The sequence below is a fragment of the Terrapene carolina genome, unplaced genomic scaffold (genome assembly GCF_002925995.2).
Source record: "Terrapene carolina triunguis isolate 2854851 unplaced genomic scaffold, T_m_triunguis-2.0 Scaffold88, whole genome shotgun sequence".
Classification (NCBI taxonomy): domain Eukaryota; kingdom Metazoa; phylum Chordata; order Testudines; family Emydidae; genus Terrapene; species Terrapene triunguis.
In genome coordinates, this window is record NW_020664439.1 from 36,972,394 (window position 1) to 36,991,552 (window position 19,159).

The 19,159-nt window shown below is 43.1% G+C and overlaps 1 protein-coding gene across 1 annotated transcript in view; it reads right to left on the reverse strand.

Annotated features, from left to right (window-relative positions):
• Positions 1 to 12,511: 12,511 nt before the first annotated feature.
• Positions 12,512 to 19,159, reverse strand: part of SPATA16 (spermatogenesis associated 16) — a 126,851-nt gene continuing 120,203 nt past the window's right edge. The window contains exon 10 of the mRNA XM_026650190.1: positions 12,512 to 12,634. Within this exon, the coding sequence (XP_026505975.1) occupies positions 12,512 to 12,634 (123 nt within the window). The remainder of the gene's footprint in view (positions 12,635 to 19,159) is intronic.

Here is a 19,159-nt window from a genome sequence, read left to right on the forward strand (position 1 = left end):
TGGTTCAAAAGAATGCGAGCAAGGATCTTGGCAATGGAGAGGAGGGCAATCCTCAATAATTCCTGCACATTGACTTGTCCCCTGTCTTAAAAATAGTCACAATATTGGCATTCTTTAGGTAGGGTGGAATTTCCTCATTAACCCAACTTCTAACAAGAAGTTGATGAAGTTTTTGCATAAGTGCTATGCCACCAGGTTTGAAGACCTCCAGGGAGATGCCATCTGGGCCTGGCACCTTGTTTCTAGGTTGAATGATGGCAAACCAAACTTCTTCAGAAGATGGGGGGTCATCAAGATGTTCTGTTATTGAATGCTGAAGAATGGACTTGATGGTGGCAGCTGAGACTTCAGATTCTCCATTTAACAGAGTCTCAAAATGCTCCTTCCAATGTTGCTTGTGGGCTACACTGTCCTTAAGAAGGGTGGAGCTGTCCTGGGATTGCAGAGGAGTTGTGCCATTTGAACTTGGCCCATAGATGGCTTTTGTTGCTTGAAAAAAACTTCCCGTCATGTTGATTAGTGAAGTTCTGGATCTCTATGGCTTTTGCTTGCCACCAGCGATTCTTGATGTCACACAACCTCCTTTGAACTACACCTTTAAGCTGATGATAAGTCTCTCATTTTTGCTGGTTAGAGGGTTCATTTTGCAAGTACAAAATGCACTTCTCTTCAGATGAATAAGAGCTAGGATTTCTTCATTGTTCTGAATAAACCAATCCTAATGGCAGGGAGTGGAGTATCCAATCGATTCAGCACGTCATGTGAATAATGGTCTGGAACCCCTCCCGATGTGGTTTCAGACCATCTCGAGGCACCACCGACATGATGTTTGTTACACAAGAGATTCAAGAGAAGTGTAAAGAACAACACCAGCCATTGTTTGTCATTTATTGATATAGCTAAGGCCTTTGATTCCATCAATCGTGAAGTGTTATGGAAGGTACTGTCCAGGTTCGGTTGTCCACTGAAGTTCATTCGTGTTCTCAGGCTACTTCATGATGGGGTGACCGACACCGTCCTCTGTTATGAATTGGAGATGGACCTGCTCACCATCTATACTGGCGTGAAGCAGAGCTGTGTTATTGCCTGAACCCTTTTTTCCATCTATCGTGCCGTGATTTTGATTCTTATTTGTGACCACCTTTCCTTTGGAATTGGGATTGAGTCTCACATGGACAACCAGCTCTTCAACCTGTGGTGTCTTTATTCTAAAACTAAGGTTACTAGGACTTCAGTGTGCTGATGACTGTGCTATCCTCGCACACAGCGAGGCTGACTTGCAATCCACCCTAGATCTTTCCTCAGGCGCCAATCACAGTCTTCCCTCAACATTGGGAAGACTAAGGGGCTTCATCAGCCTGCCTAAGCACAAGTTGCCCCCCTTATCCCACAAATTACCAGTGGTGAACCCCTGGAAAACATTGAGCATTTCCCTTGCCTTGGTAGCTGCCAATCTTGATGTGGAGATAGAACATAGCATCTGTTGCACCAGCGCATCCTTTGGAAAATTGCTCTGTCATGGCTTTATTGACAGAGAACGGCAAATGGAAACTAAGATCCTGGTCTACAATGCAGTACCCTGTCTTCTCTATGATTCAGAGAATGGGTTCCTGAAGGGATATGTGGGAGAAATCTGAACACAAATAGAGGAGACCGATTGGAAGTCTCCTTCATCCTCCTCCATCTCAGCCAAAGGAGAAGCACCCACAGAAAGAGTCCTGCAGTACCAGAGGATGGTAGTCCAGAGATCTGGGTCTTGGTACTGAGAGATACTCTGTGCCCACGATGAGTGTGGACTCCCATTCATCTGTTATTGAGAGATCCTTGGTATATCTGAACTCCTGTGGTACTGAAATGGGGTTGGTACCAAAGCCAAGGCCGTGATCCTGGAAGGTGACAGCACTGCTGATGGTGGGTGTACTAAAGTATACACTGATGGTGTCTGGTGCCATTGCTTGCTCAGTGTTTAGGGTGCCGCATGCCTGGGTACTGATAGCTGGGCTAACTCAATGGTGTGAGTCCCAAGTGCCATCCTTGCTGGTAGAAGATACTGAGGCTCTATGGTGCTGTCTCTCTCCTTCATGCTCAGGGACTTAACAGCCCCACCAGTACTGGAGGAGAAGTCAGCTTACCTTCAGGACCTGGAAAGATAAGGGAGCAAATAATTTAAACAATCAATTTGCAGACACACAGAAGATAATAAGATGATAAGTAACAATCAGCATGGATTTGTCAAGAACAAATCGTGTCAAACCAACCTAATAGTTTTTTTGGTTTTTTTTTACTGGGGAACAAGCTTTGTGGATAGGGGAGAAGTGGAAGATGTGGTATATCTTGACTTTAGTAAGGCTTTTGATACAGTCTCATGTGACCTTCTCATAAACAAACTAGGGAAATACAATCTAGATGGACGTACTATAAGGTGGATGCATAAGTGGTTGGAAAACCATGGCAGAGAGTAGTTATCAGTGGTTCACAGTCAAAGTGGAAGGGCAAATTAAGTGGGGTCCTGCAAGGATTAGTTCTGGGTCCGGTTCTGTTCAATATCTTCATCAGTGATTTAGATAATGGCACAGAGAGTATACTTATAAAGTTTGCAGACAATACCAAACTGGGAAGGGTTGCAAGTGCTTTGGAGGACAGAGAAGAGTAAAACAAGGGGAAAGAGAAGAGTAAAACAATCCTCTCACTTCTTATCTAACTAACTGTAACTACACTAACAATTGCAACTGTGACTGGGGTCCCGCGGGGAGCCAGCTGAGGTCACTCAATTAGGGTGAACTGCAAAGAATGACAGTCAATCCTCAAAGCTGGTGGATATTTCAATACTTAGATTTACCAAGCCAGCACTGAACAGCTTTTGTTATACCTTACTGGTTACTCAGAAGTCCAAAACACAGTTCCCTTAAAAGTAACCCAGCCTCAGGCCTCCACCTTGTTACTCAAGTCAGATATGATGAAGATTAATGAAAATCTTATTCATCGTATAAAAGAAAAGGTTCTACCAATCCCAAAGGATCGGCCACCTTACCTCCCAGGTTAATGAATATTCCAGATCTTACCCAGATAGACGCTTATAGCCAATTCTTAACTAAACTAAAATTTATTTAAAAATAAAAGAGAGACAGTATGGTTAAAAAATCAATATACATACAGACATGAGTTCAATTCTTGAGGTTCAGAGTTATAGCAGATGGTAAACTCTGTAGTTGCAAAGAGTTCTTTTAGAGTTTAGTCCATAGGTTATAGTCCAATGTCCAATAGCACATCCAGGGTGTACCAGTTTAACTGGGATTTCATCTTGCGACTCAAACTTCCCCTGATGCAGCTTAAGCAGATCTGAGTTAACAAAATCAAGACCCAACGGTCTTTTATACGGTTTTCTATCAGCCACTTGACCATATAATCCTGAGTAAACAATAGGCTTTTGAAGTAACCACCTGCTTCCTAAACACTACCAGAATTAGTTATACAAATTAACACAGACTGCCTAATGAATAAATTGCCCTATCACAAACTTCAAACAGACATATAGACAATGACATTATTTCACCCAAGATTCATCTAAATGAATTCCCTTTTGATCTTTGAATCCATAGCTATAGTGTCAGACAGGAACTGCCTGTTTACATGGCTGACATTTATGAGTACACATATGCAGTTAGTATCACTTCTAACACATAGGTTTGCATTTCAAAGTTCTAGCCTATTTAGCATTGAATGGCCTTAATTACCATTTTTAACATGTCTCTACAGGCTGACTCTGGCTTAATTATTTTGCAGGAGGAGTAACCCTTTCTGGCCATGCGTTGCACTCTTTATAAGATTCACTGGAGTTATATAGCAGTGCTAGCAATATTGATGTGAATGATTATATTTTAATTAGACAACATCATAGCAACTATCTTAACCACTATAGAAATATTAGAAAAGCTGAGGCACACACAAGGATGACACGCTAGGGCTCCATCTCTGGCCAAGATGGTTGAGAAGGAACTGAGGTGATTTACCTGTGCCCCCCTACATAACTTCGCTATCTGGCAGAAGAAGGTATAGGGTGCATGCAGGGGACACGGTTAACTGAAAATCTCTGATCGAGAACTCTAGTGGTGCATGTCTACCTGAAGTAGAGCACCCATAGGACACTACTCAAAGAACAAGAGTGAGCCTCTGGCGGTGAATTTCCTGACACTGGATTTTTTTAAGAAAAGATCCTTTGCATCTTCATTTGATATGAAAAATAAGAGACACACATTAGTAAATGATGCCTATGAGTGGCAAGCTATGAAACCTTCATGCTTATTTATTAATATTAGGCCTTGTATAATTTGTATGCTGCAATCACTAGAGGGAGATATGATCTCTCACACACATTTCGTCCTGGGCATATTCTCTCTCTCACACACTTTTATTATTATTTATGGGTGTTATCAATATATTTGGTCCTGTATTTAATACAAAGGATGACACAATCCATACCCCAAAGTGCTCACAGCCAAATTCCATATTCCTTAATTAAGCAAAACTCCCACTGACTACAACAGGAGTTTTGCTCAAAGATGGTACAATTTGGTCCTTAACAGTCTAAAGACTCAGTACTTTTCCTATTGAAGTTAATGAGTGTTTTGACTTGATTTCAGTGTCATTAGGATCAGGGCCTAAGTTAGCCAGTTCAGACACACAATGCAATTGAGATACTGAACATTGTTCAGATTTCTTCCTTCTGTGCGGAGAGGCTACCTGCCCTGGAACACAAATAAAATGGCTGGAGAGATGGACCCCAATGGTATCACAGTGATTCCTTCAACTCAGCAGTGAGTGAACTTGGAAAAAGTTTTCAGATAAAAACATTTCAAAAAATCACTTTCTTAAAATAGAGACACATTGTTTCCTTAAGTAGCTTTCGTGTAAAAAAATAATTAAAAATAAATCAATCTGGGCTATGTCTTCTCTATAAAGAAAATTCATGGCAGAACAGTTTAATTAATACATTACAAAATTCCAGCTATGACTGCATGTTTGCAGCAATGCATTGTTCAGCCGCAGCTTACTCTCAATTAATTAAAAAAAAAATAATCAGAAAAGCAGATGCTTATATCAAACTGCCAGAAGTAGGCCAACCCTGGCCACATCAAAAAATCCCACCTTATAGCGCTGCTTTATGTTTGCCCTTCTTAGTGTGTGCGCTGTAGGCAAGAACCACGTCTTCTTTTACGCATCAGGTACAGTAAATGATCAGTGCAGTGCCTGGGCCCTGATCCATGGTGGTGGACTTTCTTAGCCCAACCAGAATCACATTTTATTGCATGGGGTTTGCACAGACCTAGTACTCTGCATGTGCAGATCAAATTGTGGTTTGAGCATTAGCCTACTAAACCTAGGGTTATGAGTTCAATCCTTGAGGGGGCCACTTAGGGATCTGGGGCAAAAATCTGTCTGGGGATTGGTCCTGCTTTGAGCAGGGGGTTGGACTAGATGACCTCCTGAGGTCGCTTCCAACCCTGATATTCTATATCTAAATTGTATTGCAGGATGGTGGCCAGAGGTAGTTAAAGTCAAGTAGCCAGAATAAGGAGTATCTGGAATCTTTATGTTCCTTCTTGTGTTGTTTCTTAACTAATACAAGCACTACTTCTGCCGTGCAGTATATTTGTCAATGCCATTCGTTCAGGCTTTGAATGAAATTTTAGTCCCACAGATGCCCATTGACTTCAATGGGGCCAGGATTTCACCCTTTATTCCAAGTGGAGAACTGCATATTTACATGAACTTGGCCATTTCATTTTCACCCTAATTATTATTCAATTTGTTAACTGGATGTGTAATAACCTTCAAGAATAATACAAATGAGATTATGACCTTGATGATCCCTCATCAGTAATGGTTATCTCTGTCTTGTTATTTATACAGGACACTGTGAGGTCTATGATGCATTTGTCTCTAGTCGTTATCAATTGCTTACATTGTAATATTTGAACCATTGGTACTTTAGAAGAAAAGACACTGCAAAAAGAGCATGAGTATTCCTTTCATTGGTTTAATACGGTTTTCTGCTCCTCACAATACATTAATGTAAAGATTAGCCACTATTCACAAAATTCAGCCTAATTCTCACTTTCTCTTAGCCCTTTTAAAACTTAATACCAAAACCACCCTGAAGCTACCTGCCAAAGACAATGTATGTGCACAAAGAAAAGGAAGAACATCATCATAATAGACATTAGCCAGATGGAATGTGTGCCTATATGGTGCATATAAAATCTTTATGCACAGTGATGTTCATATCAATTCTCTCTCTAAAATAGTCAAGTCATCTGCTCTAACCCTCAATCAGGCTTTCCAAGCATTGTCTGGTGGTTAGAGCAGTTGATTACTCTGTTCTGTTCCTCATGCACTGAGTGACCTTGGGTGAGAAACATAGGGTGCACCTAAATTGCAGTTGGGAGTGAGCCTTCCAGCTCGGGTTGACAGATTTTCACTTGTGAGGCTCAAGCTAGTGTGATAAAAGAGCTCTGTGCATGTTGCGACATTGGCAGATGTTTGGGTTAGCCACATGAGCCTGAATCCATGGGTTAGGTGGACTTGAGTTGGGGTGGCTAGCCTGAACCTCTGCTAGTGCTCCACATCCATGCTGGTATTCTTAGTGTTCCAGTGTGAATCCTGATAGCATGAGTCTGTCTACCTGAGCTGGGAGGGTTGCTGCTTGCCACAGTGTAGACATGCCTGTACATTGAGCTTTTTAAAAGCACAAATGGGAGTTAGGCACCTACCTTCACTAGGTGACTTGTGACAATCTCTCCATGCCTCAGTTTCTCCACCTGTAAAAATGGGGATAATAGTATTCATCAACCTCACAGTAATGCTGAAAATTGAAGTGAAAAAAATCAGCACTTGACAGCACACAGTGAGCTGGACATAACTGCAATGACTCAGGTACAGCTGTGTGGCAAATGACCTTTCGCTGGTGACTGCAATATTATTGAGTAGCAGGAACATTGAAGAAGGAGAAGATAAAAAGCTATCTCAATAGAAAAAGCTTTTTATCTTCTTCAATATTCCATTTACTCAGGAAGGACCAACTTCAAGTGAGGGACCGACAAATTGACTGCTTTAATACACAGAACATTCACTCAGAGCGGGGGGGGGGGCGAGCAGTGAACATCTCACCACGTTTATTCTTGCATAAACTAACGTCAGCTAGGTGCGATGTCTGAGGAGAATTACATGATTACAGTTTTAAAGCTAGAATGAGAATACGGTTAGGTTCATCTTGTGTCATTTCTTATTTTTATGGCAGACTCTGAAAGAGGAACAAGACGTCAGGATGTTAATACCCACTGCCACTGAGGAAAGCCAAGACTGTGAAATTCAATGTTAGCCTGCAGAATATTAAAAAGGTTAATTGTCTGTCCATTCCACCTTTTTCTCCCAGGTTAATGAAGTGGTTAACAGGGGAGCATAGGACTGGCTGGCCAATCACATTACAAAGCAAACTGAAAAGGTCAAAGTAATACAGTGTATTATTATCTTTCATGGACTATTCTGAAACTGAATCTCAGATCTCATCATGATGGATGGCAGTAAGAACAAAAAATGGCCCAATGTGATGTGTGCTCCTGACAATGACTGTAGTTAAAATGGGACTGTGTAAGACTGTAACCTACCGTTGCCTGATTTTAAAATTAAAGTTATGTGATCAGCTTTAGGTGGCCCACAAGATCCTATTCTTAATATAGCAGCACCTATGGGTTACATTGGTTTGTAATCATTGTATACTGCTGGGCTCTTTTCCAGTCTCTGCCACTGACTTGCTGTAGGAAAGTCACTTTATTTCTCTATAGCATTTTAGAAGCTCATGATCGGTGTGGATTTTTTGATGTTTTTAACCCTTTAAAATGCTGTTTATTTTACGGTGTTAATATGGTTGTAATATAATAAGACCTAGAAGTCCCAACTGAGATTGTGGATACAGGGCCAGCCACTGTGCAAATACATGGTAGGGGACTGTCCTTGTCCTGAAGAGTTTACAGTCTAAATAGACAGCACACATTAAAGGTGGGCGAAATGAAGGATTTATTATGCCCATTTTACAGATTGGAAACTGAGGCATAGAGATTAAGTGATTTGCCCAAAGTCAGTCAGTAGCAGAGCCAGGAATGTATCCCAGCCTTCTTGAGTCCCAGGGCTGTACGTTAACCACTGGATTATCATTCTTCTGCTGTTTGCAGTGATCCTGTCCTGTATTTTAAAGTGTTTGTGCAATACCACAGCAGCTTGCCAAATGGAAATAAATTAAATCAATGTGAAAAAGTTTACTGTGGCAAATGCTTTGTTAACGTTGAACTGATAGGCAGATTGCATTGCTAGCGATAGTTTTGGTTCATGTTTAAGGTTAATAGTAATTTACCTAGTATCTGAAAGGGATAAAAAAACGTGCCCAGTGTTTAGAGCAGCCACATTGGTCTTCATATACAGGCTCTAACTTCAGCAGCAAGAAAAAAGACAACAGGCACTGTTAGAGGGCTTGGATCTTTATATCAATTTTTGAAATTGGTGCAATTTTTTTTGTTTTTCATTGAGCAGTTTTAACTGACATCAACTGCTTGAGGTCAGTGAACCCAGTTGTCAATAGGTCAGTCATTTTCATGACACAGGAGAAAGCGATCTGGTAGGAAAATAACCATTATTTATTCAGGAAATAGCCCTCCCAACACAAATAACCTAAAATTGGAAGCCTGTGAGAAAAGTCCCAAATGTGCCCTCACTTACATGGCCGAAACTCCCATTGCAACCACAGACTGGAGCGTTTTTAATGCTAGCTCCAAACAGGAGGACAAGAAATTCGTCATAGCAGATAAGTTTGAAAATAATGAAAGACACCGAGTAGGTAATCACCAGATGCAGTGCCGCAGCACAGGCGATGATAGCATCAAGTGGTGTGGCTAGAATTTTTTGTAAAGGGCTGGATAATTGACTACCTATTTACATTTGTTATGCATGGTGAGGCAGATGTTTGATGGGGGGGAGGGATAGCTCAGTGGTTTGAGCATTGGCCTGCTAAACATAGGGTTGTGAATTGAATCCTTGAGGGGACCATTTAGGGATCTGGGGCAAAAATCTGTCTGGGGATTGATCCTGCTTTGAGCAGGGGGTTGGACTAGATGACCTCCTGAGGTCCCTTCCAACCCTGATATTCTATTCTATGAATCTCATCCTTCAGCATTTATGTTGGCTGCTGCAGGCATAAGTGATTTTCCCAGTGTATGCCACTGAGTAATTGATTAGGTGCATTCGATGGTTCTTTCCACTGTTTTCTGAAATATCAATGATTGGGTGTTGTGACAGGACAGGCAGGCTACCACACTGACTGGGCCACAGGTCTGATTTGTTAGGGCAAATCCTGCATTCCCAGAATGGACTATGTTTTGTAGACAGCCTCTTATACTCAAGGAGTTTCAAAGCACCTGGGAAAGTAATGAGCAAAATATTGGTGCTGCAGAGACTTCACTGTGTAGGGTAAAGACAACAGTAATTACACATGTAACAATAACTCACATACAGCCTTGGACACACTATTGGGGTATGTGAGAACGTTTTTATGGGCCACCCCGCCTCTTTCTCCATGGCCGAGTTGAGTCGTTTTTCACGTTTTATTTGCATTGTGCCACAGACTTCTTTCCCTGTGTGATAATTGTTATAGCACAAGGCATCCTGCAGGGCACAACACATGGCCTCTAGCAATGATACGCTACAGATCAACCTGAGTGCAAAATGTAGAGCTGTCCTTCTTCCCCATCTGGACATCAAACATCTGCTCCTGAAAGTGAGCTGCCACATCTTGCCTCTCCCCCACACCGCTGCACACCCCACACGAGGTCTCTCACAGCGGGTCTGTGGTCGGAACCGTAGCAGAGCAATCAGATTTCTAATACTGGACAGGAAACTGTTTTCTACAGCATCAGTAACATGTCTCCCTTGCCCCAAGCTTTAGATTTTGTGTAATCATCTGTTTTCATTGCACGTTGTCCTTTACACCATCTTAGGTAGAAATATTTGTGTTTGTATTCCATACTGCAGAATAAACAGTTACACCAATTTACACCAAAGTTCCTGTCATCCTGACAATTTTCCAAAATAGGATGTGATTAGCTTGTAACTTGCTGGTCCTTGGAGAGCTAGCTTTCCATTTTACCCTGCGACTGCTCATCAAAAATGGATGATTGCCATCACGTGTCATAAAATTCCAGCTGACAAAATCTATCCTGTTGTACAATAACCCTGCCGCCATAGTACAATAAGCCTTTATAGCTGTGTCCCATGAGTCTAAAATAGGTCTAGGTAGCGGAGATTATGTAGCAAGCAGTTGATCACATTTTCATTCTGCTCTACCATTTCTTTGAATCATGGTTGTATATATCAAGCATTTATCCTGCTGTGAATATCATGGTTTTACTAGCATTTTGATGTAAGGTTCTTCAGTTTGTGTAAATCTCACTACTCCCTGTGCTTTCTACAAGGGCCTGGCAAGACTGTCACAGGCATCTGAAGGGAATGGAAAAGCAGTAAGGGAGCAAACCCCAATGGTGAAGTATTGACTCCCATGGAAGGCAATAGGAGTTTTGTCATTGACGTCCATGGAGCCAGGATTTCATCTGAAAAGCCTTTGGATAAAATTTTCAAAAGCATCTAAGGTCTTAGGCTCAGCTCCTCAAAGGTATGTAGGCCCCTGAGCATTCACAAAGGGACTCAGGTGTCGCAGCTCTCACATAATTTTTATGGTGTCTTGCCACCCTCATGGAATCCTCAGCCAAAACGTAGGCACCCACTCCCTATACAATGCATGGGGACTCCGGAACCCAGACCGCCTAAGTGAGTGTGCTGTCTTCTCTCCGGCCTAATCAATATTTAAGAATTTTATAGAAAGTGGAACAGTTTTAACGGGAGAGATTGAGCGAGCGCGCGACCACCCCAGAATACCCCACAACCCAGGGGTGAGGGCACTCATCTAGACCGTGACCTGTGCCAGCTCAGGCAGAGTGTGTGTGGGGGTGTGCGGTCTAACCATTGGGCTATTCAATACAAAGGGAGGGCAGTGCCACCTCTTCCACAGCTGTGTGTTTTGTGAGTTTGGCATGCTGTGAGAACACTGGTTGGATCGGGCCCCCGAGCAATGAGGCAGGGGACCACCTAGTTGAATGGGGCCTAGTTTGTGAATGGGGCTTAGGCGCGTAGCAGCTTAGCAGCATCAGGTGGCTTTGCAAATGTGTACTCGCAGACATTTTGGCACCTAGGGAACTTTACCAGCGCCCACATCGGCACTTAGGAAATTTAGGCACCTACGTGGTTAGGTGGCAGCTAAGCAGGGTTTCAAAGATCTAAATTTGGGATTTAGGGAGCTAACGTGGTAATTAGGTACCTAAAGCGCTTCATGGGTATAGCCTTAAGTGACTTACGCTGTGTCTACACTACAGCCTCCAGCAAATGTCGGACAGGCATGCGAAGAGGTGTGAGCCCTGACCAATATAGCTCGGCCAGCAAAAGTCACTAACATAGCCAGTTATACTGGCAAAACTGTGATCGTACCATTACAGCTTGTTTCCTTCAGAGAGGAGTGAAATAAAATAAGCTATGCTGGTAAAAGCGCAGCTTTGCTGGTGTGGCAGTGGCTGCTCTAGGAATCCTGGGCTACGCCAGTAAATCACACCTAATGTAGACACGGCATTAGATGGCTAAGTCCCATTTTCAAAAGTGACTTAGGTACTTAGGCCCAGCTTCTCAAAGGTATTTAGGTGCCTAACTCCTGCCCTGCTGGAATCCAGGAGGACCTGGGCCTCTGGTCTTGTATTGCTGAGTGGAGCAACGCCTAAATACCTTTAAAAATCTGCACCCTAGAGTCTGTTTTCTGAGGCTCATGGCATCCATTAATTTCAAATGGATTCAATTGGATGCTTAGCACTTCTGTGAGTCAGGACCCTAACACTGGGCACCTGAAAAAAGAGGTCCCCCGATATCTAGGCCACTTTTGTAGCACGTGGACCTGTAAGTGTAAAGCTTGCTGGCCCTACTGTAAGTCAAGTGGACTTCATGCGGGGGCAAGGTGAGCAGGCTCGGGCTCAAGTTGTAGTCCACAGATAGTCACAGAGAGAGAGAGAGAGAGAGAGAGAGTGTGTGTGTGTGTGTGTGTGTGTGTGTGCCTTTATTCTCTACTAAAAGGAGAAAGTGGGAAAGATGCAGCAATGGCTATTTCTCCACCATGTTTAAATAAACAAGACAATTTTGAATAAGACTCTCAAGCCAAGCGTCCTGCAAACATTTATTCCTGCCAGTTGAGACTAATGAAGTGCCGGAGCTCCTTGCTAAGGATGAGCCATCGTGAGGGGACACCTCATTAATTTGAAGACAGGCCTTTGTTGTCCCAACTGTCAAAACTTCCACGGTATTAATGTCCTTGCTGCCGTCCTCGACGTGTCTTGGAGGGCTGAGGGGGGGGAGTATCATATTTCCCCAGGGACTAGTGCTGCTGTACACTTTGAAGCCTCTTCATTTTCATTTTCTGCCTCCTGGCCGTTCTGAGCTTTTTGGTCTTTAAGAAGCTGTCTTCTAAGTGATATAAGAAGTCTTCAATTATTCCAACCTGCAAATAGAAATAAATAAATGTCAAAGGTCTGGTTCCCCCTGCAAATAAACACAAAAAGCTTCTTAGCAAATAGGTTTGGTCTCTCAAAAAAAATTCCTTTTTTTTTTTTTAAATAAAAAAATTGGTTTATGGAATGAACAGTGCTCCCAAAGAACTGGTTGGTGTAACTGTATCTAAATATTGTTTTGTTCCTGTCCATGGGCTTGCATTCCTTTATGGATATGGAATCGACTCTTTCACTGGGTTCTGCACATTGGAACTAGGAATTTATCACAGCCCTGTCTTTTAATGGCATTGAAAAACAGTCCCTCTAAAAGAAGGCATGATGAGGAAATTAATCTCAAGCAAATTTTTCTGATACGGAAAGAATGACAAAAGAGAACAGAGGCGGCTGGCATTTATATGCTGAAAGTCAGCACAGGGAGAAAAATGAGTATTCCACATTGCCATGGCAAGAGTCATTTTTCTATTAAATCTAAATGAAGTTCTGAATAAATACATTTTCCCATGAAATATCATTCACCAGAGGATAGTAAAAGACTAAAGGATGCAAAACAATAATTCCCGACGATACCATCAGTCTCCTGCTAGAATAAAATCAAAATTAGTCTAATAAATGGCACATTCAGATACACGCACTTTTTTCCTGTCAACACCAGCTTTAAAACAATCTAAAACAGCATATACAAAATGCGGCTGTGTACAGGTGTTCGGTAAATACTGACGCATACATATTTATATGGTTCTCCATACCCATAGTTTAGGTTTATTCAGAGCCATTGCCACGCTCTGACATGAGCAGCATTCTCATAAGGGGAACATGATTTTGATGAGTTTGCACTTAATTACATACAAACTCATTTCATAGTGCCCTATTTCTAGAAGCATCTAAAGAAGCAATCTTCCAATTGCATTCTAAGATGCATACTTTAAAAAAAAAAAGGCTTAATCTATCATCCTGACACACATTCAGTGGAGCGTTGCTTTTGTCAGAACAGAACAGACAGCTCCGAACTAAGCCGAGCATGGCTTACTACTACACTCTCAGATTGGGGCCAGGTTCTGCTTGCACATGCCTCCAATATTGGTGAGGCAGCGGCTGTTACGGGGCTTCTGATCCCCAGCTCTAAGCAGTTCCACTCCACCCTGGTTATGTCTGGTGCGTATGCATATGTGTGTGGGGGCGGGGGGGGGCATGGTGGGTGGTGCATGTAAAGCTCATGCAGGTCATGCACAATGACTCAGGGTTTTTCCTAGAATGCCCCTCTGAGGCTCTTGATGTAGAAGGCCCTCAGTACAGCCTCTCTATGACTTTTGGGGCACCACCACCCCTGCACTGTACAGATTTTCAGTGGGGCACCTATACTCAGCACCTTGCTAGAGAGCCACTTGAAACTCCTGCATGGGTATATTTTCCCAGCTATCCTAGGAAACGTGGTTCATGTTCAGTTGTGGAGTTTCACCCACATGTGGCTGAGCGCTCTGTCACAGTAGCATCTACAGGCGCCCACCAGGACTGTAGAAAGAGAGCGCGTGAGATGGTCTCTGCCCCGAAGAGCTTACAGTCCAGTCTAAAAAGACAAAGGGTGTATGAAAGGAAACATTATTATCCCCATTTTAAAAAAGCCCCCCCCAATGGCTCCTAGGTATGAAATGACCTACCCAATGTCCCATAGGAAGGTGAGGCAGAGATGGGAATTGACTTCCACAGTCCAGTGCTTTATCTGCAAGACCATCCTCCCACCCAAGGTTAGAGTAAAAGGCAACTTTGTTCTTTTCCTTGAAGTTAACAAAATCACTCTTTTATTTCGGCCAAGCAAACACCTTGGGGGTGTTGCTCCCATTGTTTCCCCCTCATGCCAACATTTCCTAAACCTTGTTCAAAACAGGCTATGGGGAGTGGTGGTGATGGGGTTTTCTCTGCTCGGTTCTTGAGACATAATAAACCAGTGCAGCACTGATTCTATGGTTTATAATGGCCCCAGAAATCCCTGGATTATTTTCATAGATCAAATCACAACGCGTCTGTTATTGTATGCATTTTATATTTATAACACACTTCTCAAAGCAAGAATCCCCCCCCAAAATGGCATAGCAAGGGGTGGAGGGCTAATAATTGCTTACATAACGGCTGTGCTACCGCCACAGTTGATGAGCTGATGATGTTATTTGCACAGCAGCGATGGCATTCAAACCATAGCTGACTTGCAATTAAAATGTACGGCCGTGAGCCGGAGCAAGATTTAAATTAGCATACGAACACAAAGAAAATACTGTCCTTTGACAACATGACAGGCGGTGGGGGCTAGTTTAGAATGGCTGTTAGGTGGCAGCACTTTTCAGTAGTGCTTATTCATGGTTCTTAGCTTGCACATGTCATTTCAAAAGGTAAATTGGAGGCATTGTAAATGGAGCATATGGCTGTCACGTTGAAGGGATATAGTCAGAAGGTGGCACGAAAGAGGTTACTGTCACAGAGCGGGCGTTTCATGGCTGCTGTAGAGAAAATGTTAGAAATAATTATAGCCAAACCGTGACAATCGCTGATAGCCTACTACTGACAAGGGCAAATCCTGCAGCGATAGCACTAAGTCCTTCAGTCCTTACTCCGGCAACATTACCACTGAAGTCAAGACCTGCAGGATTTGGTCATAGACCTGACACTAGTCAATTATGTTAGTGATTCTTGTGTGACTCATTTCAGGCCTGGTCCTATGCCCATTGGATCAGCCTTTCAGCTTCCACAGTGGGGGAAAAAAACACTATCCACTTTACAGAGATGCAGCACGTTCCACCGGGAGGTCAATGCCTGGACTGGGCCCATTAGGATTATCCTATACAAGAAGCCTTTGACATCATGGGAGCCCCAACAGTGATGTCCCTTAATGCCTTCCCTATTTGCAAGAGATGTACTTAACCTATGCATCCAAATGTACAGTGTCTTGGATGGCCCTGTGCTAGGGTGCACATTCTGACGTGCTTGGTGACCTAAGAGTCCAGGAGGCCCATTTTCATTGATTGACCAGACAACTTGTATTGCTACCTGTGCTTTGCTGTGTTGCTTCCATGAACTGCACCTCCGCACACTCTGCAGGCAGGTGTTCCCACCATACCTGCCTCTCAGCCATACAGTGGCAGCAGAAACCATTTCTACTCTGGATAAGCTTCCAAACAGCAGAGAGGCAGCTGAATGCAGTCTATATGATGTTCTTTGGGTTCGTGACAGGAATAGGCCTTTCACTGAGGTGGCTCACAGCTCTTCCCCTTCAGTTCCTAATCGCAGGTTGTACTTGGCTGTTTCTTCTCACTGGGTCACTACAGACAGGTCCCAATAGACAGAGGAAACAGGGGAGATGTGGAAAGACATTGCAGAAGGGAAAACAAAGAGAAAGAGGGGAGAGATGGAAGAAACAGGGACATATATATTTTGTAGCAAGCTAGACCTCAATTCTGCAGTAAAATTCCCTCCATTTTGCAGTACAGCTGCATGGCAGACTGCAAGTGCTGTGGCAGCTCTGGTTAAATGTAAAAATTGAGGTTTTTATGGAATGAAATATATAACTAATATCAGTGCAGTGTATTTCTTGTGTTATTTAACTGGATATTAAATTCAATTTATTTTATGCCACTCGTAAATTTTCTCTTGTGCTTCAGAGTCTTATATTGACAACACACCGGAGAAGTTGTCAGGTGTAGAAGTTGGAGGTCTTGGTAGCTGGATAGTGGAAAGCTGGGGCATTTGATACTGAGAAAGGCATAGATTCATAGATTCTAGGACTGGAAGGGACCTCGAGAGGTCATCGAGTCCAGTCCCCTGCCCGCATGGCAGGACCAAATACTGTCTAGACCATCCCTGATAGACATTTATCTAACCTACTCTTAAATATCTCCAGAGATGGAGATTCCACAACCTCCCTAGGCAATTTATTCCAGTGTTTAACCACCCTGACAGTTAGGAACTTTTTCCTAATGTCCAATCTAGACCTCCCTTGCTCCAGTTTAAGCCCATTGCTTCTTGTTCTATCCTTAGAGGCTAAGGTGAACAAGTTTTCTCCCTCCTCCTTATGACACCCTTTTAGATACCTGAAAACTGCTATCATGTCCCCTCTCAGTCTTCTCTTTTCCAAACTAAACAAACCCAATTCTTTCAGTCTTCCTTCATAGGTCATGTTCTCAAGACCTTTAATCATTCTTGTTGCTCTCCTCTGGACCCTTTCCAATTTCTCCACATCTTTCTTGAAATGCGGTGCCCAAAACTGGACACAATACTCCAGCTGAGGCCTAACCAGAGCAGAGTAGAGCGGAAGAATGACTTCTCGTGTCTTGCTCACAACACACCTGTTAATACATCCCAGAATCATGTTTGCTTTTTTTGCAACAGCATCACATTGTTGACTCATATTTAGCTTGTGGTCCACTATAACCCCTAGATCCCTTTCTGCCGTACTCCTTCCTAGACAGTCTCTTCCCATTCTGTATGTGTGAAACTGATTTTTTCTTCCTAAGTGGAGCACTTTGCATTTGTCTTTGTTAAACTTCATCCTGTTTAACTCAGACCATTTCTCCAATTTGTCCAGATCATTTTGAATTATGACCCTGTCCTCCAAAGCAGTTGCAATCCCTCCCAGTTTGGTATCATCCGCAAACTTAATAAGCGTACTTTCTATGCCAATATCTAAGTCGTTAATGAAGATATTGAACAGAGCCGGTCCCAAAACAGACCCCTGCGGAACCCCACTCGTTATGCCTTTCCAGCAGGATTGGGAACCATTAATAACAACTCTCTGAGTACGGTTATCCAGCCAGTTATGCACCCACCTTATAGTAGCCCCATCTAAATTGTATTTGCCTAGTTTGTCGATAAGAATATCATGCGAGACCGTATCAAATGCCTTACTAAAGTCTAGGTATACCACATCCACAGCTTCTCCCTTATCCACAAGACTCGTTATCCTATCGAAGAAAGCTATCAGATTGGTTTGACATGATTTGTTCTTTACAAATCCATGCTGGCTGTTCCCTATCACCTTACCACTTTCCAAGTGTTTGCAGATGATTTCCTTAATTACTTGCTCCATTATCTTCCCTGGCACAGAAGTTAAACTAACTGGTCTGTAGTTTCGTGGGTTGTTTTTATTTCCCTTTTTATAGATGGGCACTATATTTGCCCTTTTCCAGTCTTCTGGAATCTCTCCTGTCTCCCATGATTTTCCAAAGATAATAGCTAGAGGCTCAGATACCTCCTCTATTAGCTCCTTGAGTACTCTAGGATGCATTTCATCAGGCCCTGGTGACTTGCAGGCATCTAACTTTTCTAAGTGATTTTTAACTTGTTCTTTTTTTATTTTATCTGCTAAACCTACCCCCTTCCCATTAGCATTCACTATGTTAGGCATTCCTTCAGACTTCTCGGTGAAGACCGAAACAAAGAAATCATTAAGCATCTCTGCCATTTCCAAGTTTCCTGTTACTGTTTCTCCCTCTTCACTAAGCAGTGGGCCTACCCTGTCTTTGGTCTTCCTCTTGCTTCTAATGTATTGATAAAAAGTCTTCTTGTTCCCCTTTATTCCTGTAGCTAGTTTGAGCTCATTTTGTGCCTTTGCCTTTCTAATCTTGCCCCTGCATTCCTGTGTTGTTTGCCTATATTCATCCTTTGTAATCTGTCCTAGTTTCCATTTTTTATATGACCCCTTTTTATTTTTTAGATCATGCAAGATCTCGTGGTTAAGCCAAGGTGGTCTTTTGCCACATTTTCTATCTTTCCTAGCTACACACGTTAGCTACTACAATGAGTGGGGTGAAATGCTTAACAATGTTGCGTGTAAGTTGTCCTAATTAAGTTTCATAGCTAATACCTTATTGAGATCAGGGCCGGCTCCAGGCATCAGCATTCCAAGCAGGTGCTTGGGGCGGCAATCTGCAAGGGGCGGCAGTTCGTGTGTTTTTGCCGCTCCAAGCAGCGCGCCGAATTGCTGCCGCGGACAGCGGGGGCTGTCCATGTGCCTTTAGGGCGGCACGCACATTTCCGCGGCGGCGGCAACTTCTATGTTCAGGTGCCCACGGTGGCAATTCGGCGGCTTCTGTCTTCTGGCTGAAGACAGAAGCTGCAGCCGAATTGCCGCCGCCGCGGAAACGCGCGTGCCACCCTAACGGCACACGGACTGTCCCCGCTGTCCGCGGCGGCAATTTGGCGCGCTGCTTGGGGCGGCAAAAACAGTAGAGCCAGCCCTGATTGAGATGCATAAGGAAGTCTATGCCCATCTCACAACTAGTTTAACTTACGTTGTTTGCAGCCTAAGGGAGACAACAGCATCAGTTTCTGAGGGATTCACACATATAAGCTTTTCTTTGTAGCCATAAGGAGTTTCTACTAAGGAAGTCAATGGAGTTCTGCTGGTTTTACATGTAATTCTCTGCTTAGGGTATTTCTACACAGCCAAGAAAAACCTGTGGCTGGCCTGTGCCAGCTGAGTCGGGCTCGGGCGGTGGGGCTGTTTCATTGCTATGTAGACTTCCGGGCTT